The sequence below is a fragment of the Lipotes vexillifer genome, unplaced genomic scaffold (genome assembly GCF_000442215.2).
Source record: "Lipotes vexillifer unplaced genomic scaffold, Lipotes_vexillifer_v1.1 scaffold1129, whole genome shotgun sequence".
Lineage (NCBI taxonomy): Eukaryota > Metazoa > Chordata > Mammalia > Artiodactyla > Lipotidae > Lipotes > Lipotes vexillifer.
In genome coordinates, this window is record NW_006789022.1 from 4,220,257 (window position 1) to 4,228,522 (window position 8,266).

At 56.9% G+C, this 8,266-nt stretch overlaps 1 protein-coding gene across 1 annotated transcript in view; it reads left to right on the forward strand.

The window, feature by feature from the left end:
- SYT7 (synaptotagmin 7) overlaps positions 1-7,610 on the forward strand; it is a 61,006-nt gene extending 53,396 nt beyond the window's left edge. Inside the window, exons 6-9 of the mRNA XM_007462174.1 lie at positions 3,372-3,541; positions 3,927-4,041; positions 4,532-4,731; positions 6,931-7,610. Coding sequence (XP_007462236.1) covers positions 3,372-3,541; positions 3,927-4,041; positions 4,532-4,731; positions 6,931-7,035 — 590 coding nt within the window. The 3' untranslated portion in view covers positions 7,036-7,610. The remainder of the gene's footprint in view (positions 1-3,371; positions 3,542-3,926; positions 4,042-4,531; positions 4,732-6,930) is intronic.
- The last annotated feature ends 656 nt before the right edge of the window (positions 7,611-8,266 follow it).

The following is an 8,266-nucleotide window of genomic DNA, read 5'->3' on the forward strand; positions in this document are numbered from 1 at the left end:
GCCCAACCCTCCCCCCTCCACGTGACCACATGCACAAACGCACACGTACCGGCGCGCGCGCACGCGCGTACCGACACACACGGGCGAGTAACTCGGCCCGGTTAACCTGCTGCGTACCATGTCCAGCTGGGATGAGGTTACAGGGCTGAGTGGAGCCAGCATCACAGCCAGAGGCCGAGGAGGAAAGCTGGGCCACTGCCCGGGCAGAGGACCCATCCTCAGGCGTGCAGGGAGGAAGGAAGGCAGCCACAGGATCCAGAGGTGGGGCACCTGCAGTGACCTTATTGTAGTGGGTAAAAGCCTAGGCTCTTACCATGGCCCAGGCTGCCTGAGTTTGAATCTCAGCTCTGCCACTTACTAGCTGTGTGACCAGGGGCAAGTTCCTGAACCTCTCTGGGCCATGGTTTCCCCATCTGTAAAATAAAGATACTAGTGAGGGTTAAACAACTCAGTGAATTGTAAAAGCACTTACAACACCCAGAAAACACTTTATACCAGTTTGTTAAACACACTCCATCGGCTCCCCTTCTCTGACCCCTCCCCCCTATTCGGGACAGGCCCCTCCAGATGCACAGGAACAAGAGCTCTGAACCATGCCCCAGGGTCCTAGAGGCAAATATCCTTCCTCTCTCCTGCAGGCCCATCTTTATCTCTTGTCTCTGAGGATTCAAGGTAACCAGGAAACTGGGTGTGTGATCAGGGAGTGATATCTGTCCCAGGCCCTTTGGGTGCCTGGACCCCACTTAGAGAAACCATTACCCTTTCCTGACAGCTGTGTTCAACCAGTGAGAATAAATCCCTACAACACCAACTGCCAACTGCCTGGTGCCCTGGCTCTTTAGAACCTACAGTCTGTGCCCCAGGGAATCAGGAATCTTCCCCATCTGGTGTACCAGCCACTTGATATCTCACCCCTTCAGCTGGCACAGTGACAGCCAGCTCACCCACTAAATAAATCATTGAGGGTGAGCTAGTGAGTGCTTGTTCGTTTCTTCCCTCCTCAGTTCTGCATGGGAACAGGTTTAGAGATGGCACAACCAGTGAGAGGCTTGGCTGTCTGTCTGCAGGTGTATGTAGCCAGCTGGTGGGGTGAAATTTATGGGCAGAGCCCCAATCCACTGATCCCTTCTGCAAACATTTACCCAGCATCAAGTATGGGCTGGGCACTGTCCTGGGTACTTGGGGTACAGAAAAGAATGAGGCACCATTGTGACCCTCAAGGCATTCCTTGGAGGACACAGATGTGTAGATAATTGAGCCATACATTGCATGACAGATGCTGCGAGAACCCAATATAAACTCCCCTTGGTGGCGCTGAAAAACATTTCCCAGAAGAGAGGCCGTTCATGATGGGTTCTGATGGATGAATAGGAGTTTGCCAGATAGGAGACTGCCTCCTCTGGTGTTGAAGAGAGCTGACTCAGGCGCAGGGACCTCTTGGAACCTTCAACCTTTCCAGAACACTTGTCCTCATGCATTTTACCTGAATGGATGCCAAAGGTCACCTGGGGAATTCCCTGGCAGTCCAGTGGTTACGACTCCGTGCTTTTACTGCCAAGGACCCGGGTTCAATCCCTGGTCAGGGAACTAAGATCCCACAAGCCACGCAGCGTGGCAAAAAAAATGAGAAAAAAGTCACCTGGACAGGTCCCTGGGGTACTCCAAGGTGAGCAAGACACGGCCCATAACCCCCATCAGTATGAGGAAGAGACCCTGAAGGAATTCAGAGTCTGGGGGCTGAGGGAACATAGGATTTCCTCTTCCAGTGCACCTGCCCTGGTGAGAGGTAACTCTGTGTTTCTAGCGTCTTTGGCAAAAGGTGCGAGAATCCTCCAGACCCCTTCCTCTCCCTTCATCTTCACCAGTTGAGCTAAGGTAGTAAGTATCCTCTCTTCTTCCTGCGCACACCCTGGTTCAGGATCTCAGCGCCTCAGGCCTCCAGGCTGGCCTGCACCCACTGCCCCCGCCCCAGGCCGGCCCCTCCTCTGCCTAAGCCTCCCAAGGCTGTAACTCCAGCCTCAGACCTTCCCTGGCTCCCTAGTATCTAACATCCCATCCAAGCTCCTTCCCCTGGCTCTCCGCTCTGGCCTCATCTCCTGCTCCAGCCCAGCACACTCCATGCCCTTTCATGGGCATTTATTCATTTGTTCAATTATTGATTCACTTAACAAATATTTAATCGAGTGCCTACTGTGTGCCAGAAACAGTGTTAGATGCTGGGATCTGGTGGTTGAGGACAGAGATGCCTTCCTGGAAATGCTGGCCCAGTGGGAGAGTCAGACTCATCTCTAGTACAGCCTGTGATAAGTGCTGCGAAAGGAAAGTGCTAGTGTATAAAACAGGGGATCTGACCCCATCTGGCACGTCAGGAAAGAAAGCTGAGACCTGACGGAAGAGGATAGGCCAGGACGGGGCATGGTGGGGCTGGGGCAGGAAAAGCCAGGGTGGCTGGAGCTCAGTCATTGAGTGAATAGCGGTCACAAGATGAGCAAGGAGAGGACAGCGGGCCAAGTTGTGGAAGGACTTGAAGCCAAGGCAAGGTGCACGGCTTTTATTCTAAGTGCACTGGGAGCCACCGAAAGGCTTTCGGCAGGAGAGTATCATAATGTGATTTCTATTTTTAAAAGATCACTCTGGCTGCCGTGTTGAAAAGGGACTGTAAGAGAAAGTACACAAGCGGGGAGGGCTGTTTGGAAACTCTTGCAACTATCCAGGCAAGAGGTGCCAGCGGCTTGGATGGGGAGGTGGCCGTGGAGACAGGGACAGCTGCCGGTCTGATGAGGGAGGACAGAGGACTGGCTGATGCATCGGCAGGAGGAGGAAGGGAAAGCGCGGAGTCCTAGGACAGGCGTCTACTGCTTTTTCTTCGCCTTTGCCATTTCCCTCTGCCCTGAGTCCTCCTGGGGCTTGCTTTCTGCCAGCTATGGCCATCTCAGGCAGGGCCCGGACTTGTCTCAGGATGATTGGCAGTGGCAGGGCTGCCCAGAGAGCAAGGGGGCCACTGCCCAGTCGCCGAGACGGACCCGTGATGAACCAGTGAATGAGTCGTCCCAGTCTGCTCTTTATTAGCTGTGGGACTTTGGGCAGGTAAGTTAAGCCATCGGAGCCTCAGTCTCCTCCTCCGTAAAATGGACAAGATACCGTCCACCTCGCAGAACTGTCAAGGGAGACAGATGAGACCACGACAGACCTTGCTAACATTTCAGGAGGGTCTGAACGTGGGTGTTACCAGCTGCACCCAGGTGGGGTGGCAGCAGGAAGACACAGGACCGCCCTCCCCTTCCTCCCGGGGCCTTCCTGCCCAGGAGCGTGGCCCTGCCCCGGCCCCGTGTGGCCACTCTGTCCTGCTCTTCCCCTGTGCTGTCTCCCAGGTTTCCCCTACGAGAAGGTGGTGCAGAGGGTCCTCTACCTCCAGGTCCTGGACTACGACCGCTTCAGCCGCAATGACCCCATCGGGGAGGTGTCCATCCCCCTCAACAAGGTGGACCTGACCCAGATGCAGACCTTCTGGAAGGATCTGAAGCCATGCAGCGATGGGAGTGTAAGGCCCCACCTGCGGGTCCTGGCTGAGAGGCTGGCAGATCCTGGCCCGGTCCTAGTCCCCTCACAAGCTCAGGGAATTGGGAAGGTTATGGGTGGGGCAGGGCAGGTGGGCGGGCCTGACGGAGCAGAGTTCCCACCCACAATCTCAGGGGAGGCTGGGCTGTGATAAAGAACCCGGGGAGCAGGGCCCAGCCCTGCCGGATGAGGGGAGACCAGGTGTGCATCCGTGACAGACAGAGGGGGCGGGTAAGCACCCAGGTCCAAGTGGAGGGGTCCTGGGGTGGGGGGGGCGGGCTCCCCTTGTCCCCACAGCCCTCTTGTTCTCCCTCCCAGGGGAGCTGAGAGGAGTGGCCCAGCCTCACCCCTCCACTTGTCCCTCCCAGGGAAGCCGAGGGGAGCTGCTCCTGTCTCTCTGCTACAACCCCTCTGCCAACTCCATCATCGTGAACATCATCAAAGCCCGGAACCTCAAAGCCATGGACATCGGGGGCACGTCAGGTGCTGGCGCTTCTCGCAGCAGAGGGCAGACGGGCCAGGGAGCTTCTGGCGCACGGGAGTCTCACTGCATGTGGACATCAGGGTCCTGGCTGTGGCCCTCGCCCTTGTCCCCCGTGCCCCACCTCCAGTCCCAGCTCCTTTCCCCTAGAGCCCTGGTGCTGTCTCTGGAGCACCCTCAGGGTCAGCATCATCTTGGATACTGTCCTTCCCGGAATCAGGAAGAAAGCGAACACGATGGTGGGGAGGCCTGGGTTCTAGTCCCAGCTCTGACACTACTCGTCCGTGACCTCGGGTGAGACCTGGCCTCTCAGTCTTTTCCTTCGTGTTCGCGGAAGGGCGCTAGGTGATGGCTGAGGCCCCTGCATCTGCTGAGCCCCCCCCCCGATGCCCCCTCCTCCTCCCTGAGGGCTTTCCTCGCCCTCTGGGGAAGTCACGCAGCCCCAGCTTCCCCCCCGCTGCTCCCCTGACCCTTCCCCCGCCTGTCCCCCAGACCCTTACGTGAAGGTGTGGCTCATGTACAAGGACAAGCGGGTGGAGAAAAGGAAGACGGCGACAATGAAGAGGAACCTGAACCCCACCTTCAACGAGTCCTTCGCCTTCGACGTTCCTACGGAGAAGCTGAGGGAGACAACCATCATCATCACCGTCATGGACAAGGACAAGCTCAGCCGCAACGACGTCATTGGCAAGGTAGGGGGGCACCCAGCAAGGGTCTGTTCTCCAAAGAAGCAGCCGGGCTAGTGGATGAGCACAGGGCTGGACAGCAGGAGAGAGAGCGTCAGTCCCCTCCCCCGTCAGGGCCTCCGTTTCATCTCAAAACGAGAGGATTGGTCGAGATTCTCCCTAAGTGTCCTACTGTGGGTCCACCACTTCAGGACAGACCACTGCAAGAGCAGGGAAAGAAGGAGGTGGTAGGAAAAAGCGCCCTGGATCCCCAGAAGAGGGTTCTCTGGACAGGACCCTCTGACAGGGTAAGGACATCGGAGCAATGTCACCCAGCGTCCCGTCTGTAGAGGGTGAGCTGCGTGAGGCCAAGTATTGAGAGCCGTAGTCAGGCTCCAAAGACCTGGCTTTGGTTCCCACCTCATCTTGGTTCCCCAAGGTCAGTTGCCCAAGTGACCTTGGGCAAGTCACTTGCCTCTGTGAGCTCCAGCGTTCTCATTCGTAAATGGAGCTACTAATACCAACCCTACAGAACCTCACAGGGTGGCGTAAGAATTGCCTGAGACACGTGGACATTCTCCTTGTGGAAAGTGACCCCTCCTCATCCTATTTTAACCCCAAATCCATGCCTGGCCTTGAGTTTTTGCAGGATACGATTCTGTGACATAAACGCATCCACTTTTCTACTTTGAAATGTCTATTCCTGTGTTTGTTTATGGCTTAGTGTTGAGAGTACGCGCTCGATAGTCGTACTACCTGGATCCAGGTGCCAGTTCCACCTCTTAACAGTCATAACCTTTATGAGCCTCATTTCCTCCTCTTGAAATGAGAGTAAGACGATCCTAACCTCACAGTGTGCTGGGAGGATTAAATAACACAGGTGAGAGGCTTAGCACAGAACTTGGAACGTATATGTTAGCTACTATTATAATGAAAGTTGTTTTTGAAAAGTTCTTAGTAAGGGCATGTGTGTCCATTTAGGCTTGGAAGTTTGACCAGGAACAGTGCAGGAAGCCAGTGATCAGGGAAGGTGGAGGGGAGGGGTAGATGCCAGGAGCAAGTGAGGGGAGACCGTGGATCACCCAGGGCACAGCCCTGTATGAGGGAAATGGGAAGGGGTGACCTGGGCGCCCACGGGGAAGGGGGCCGAGGTGGCGACACCTCTCAGACAGATAGGAATGGAGAACCTAGCTACTGGGGGTGGAAGAGAAGCAGCTGGCCCCAAAGAGGAGAGCTGGCCCTGCCTGCCATCTAGCAAGGCCCAGGGAGTATGACTTGCCCACCTGCGGTCACAAGTGGGACAGGTCCCCAGGGCAGCATCACCTACACCCCAGTGGGACTATGTGTTCTTAGCGGGACCTACTGAGCCCTTCCTTGACGAGCTCAGGCCAAGTAACCATACCTACTTCTAAGCTCTTCTGAAGCTTAGCCTTTTGGAGTTGGGTATCCTTTGGATACCACTTATAGCTCCCTTTGAAACAGTCCTACCTTCTGTCGGCTGAACCAAGGTGAAGGTGGATTTGTTCTCACTTTGGTCTGGGTAGCTTAGAGAGCCCTATGCTCTTGGCTAATCACCAGTCACAAGGCTGGTGTCAGCCCGGGGATCATGCACACAGCCCTCCGAGGCTGTGAGGCCCCTAACACAGAGGCAGGTAGACTTGGGCCGATAGTATAGAGCCCAAAAGGCTTAGATTTAAATCCCTCTGCACCACTCATAAATCCTGTGACCATGGGTCAGTCTCTTAACTCTCTGTACCTTAGTTTCTCCATCTGTAAAATGGGGATAGTAACATACCTGCCTCACAGGTAAGGATTTGACGATCTATGTATATAAAGTCCCTAGCTCAGTGTCTGGTGTGTAGTAAGTGCCCAGGCGGTGGGAGTGATTGTCAGTAAGGAGAGATAGGCCGTGCCCAACAGGTGGGGGAGGGAAGGGTGTGGGAGAGAACTGCCTCCATCCCCATCAATCCCAAACCACAGAAGAGTCTGGGAGTCCAATTCGGAAGGGCCAGGCGTGCCCAGGCTCCCGAGGGGAGGCACAACAAGGAAAAGAGGGGGGCCTCTGTGGGGTAGGTTGTCACTGCAGGCAGAAGCCCCTTGGTCCCCATGATCACAGGCCATTGTGGAAATGGAGTGTCACCACCATTGACGCTCCATTTCCGCAACGACACAGGGGCGGCGCCTGAGAGAGTGCCGCTAGTGCTGTCCTCTTCCCTGTCTCCGCAGATCTACCTGTCCTGGAAGAGCGGGCCCGGGGAGGTGAAACACTGGAAAGACATGATCGCGCGTCCCCGGCAGCCCGTGGCCCAGTGGCACCAGCTGAAGGCCTGAATGCGGCCACGGGAGGCCCAGGGGGCCGAGGGCCTGCGTCCCCATCATGCCCTCACCACTTTATGCACAATGCCTGGCCTGGCCCCCCTGCCATGGGTGAGGGAAGGATCCTGAGGGCTGGGCCAGGGAGGGGGTCCCAGGAATCCAGCCCCATTTCTCGGGAGAACCAGCCCCATTCCCCACCGGTCCAGCTCTGGTGGAGGGGCTCTGGGAGCCATTTTCCTGCTTTGCCCCTTTCCTTCCTGACTTTGCCCATACTAAAGAAGGGGGGGGGGCGGAGCACGAGAGCCAGGCGGGCAGACGAGCAGATCCCTCCAGAGGCCCGCCAGGTGGGCACGGTCCCCCGTTTTCTTTAAGGCAGTGCCTGGAGTGGAGAAAGGCCGCCCCCTCCCCAGGCCGCAACGTGGGCCCAGGAGAGGGGAGGTCGAGGCGTTTGGCCCTGGCCCGACCAAGAGAGGCGTGTTCCAGGGCAGTTTCAGGTGCCGGCTGGGCCCTGATTACCGAGGATAGTATATAGCCCGCTCCGGGGTCCTGGAGCTGCAGCCCTGTGTACTTGTGTTGTGTCCACCGTGTGTGTGTGTGTGTGTACGTGTGCGTGCGTGCGTGTGTGCGGGTGGGGGAACTCGCTTCCTGTTTCCCTGGGGCCCGCAGTGCTGAAGACGATGCAGAGAGGGTTTCGTGAAGTGAGGTAGGGCTGGAGGCTGAGAAGTCAATGCACAGAGCCGGGGGCTGGGGGGGGGGGGTGGGGGTGGGGAAGCTCTTGAGCCTTAGGGTGGGGAAGAGGGGGCAGACAGGAGCTGGGCTGAGAGCTGGGCTGCTTCCTTCTCCCCCACCCCCCCTCCCCCAAACTCTCCACTAGCTCCTTCCTCAGCAATTTTGTCTCTTGAACATTAGGCACCCACTGTGTGTATCACATTCCACCAGGACTCCCCTGCTCCCTTCTGTCTCAGGGGTCCCAAGCCCCCACTAGCTCTCTTCCCTAACACCCTCATCCAAAGGCACCCTCAGCCTTCCCAGACGTTGTATCCCACACGCTGGCAACGTTTGCCACGCCTTCCAACTTCCTTCCCTTTCGTCGTCTCTGTGCAGACCTCCCCAACCACGCGCCTCCACCCCTCCATCCCCTGTGCTCATAGACCTTCCCTTTCATTCCGTCGTGGTCTCTGATCTGCCATCACCTGACCTTCTCCAGGGCTTTCCTTTCACCTTCCCCACCGATCCTGGTCCCTCA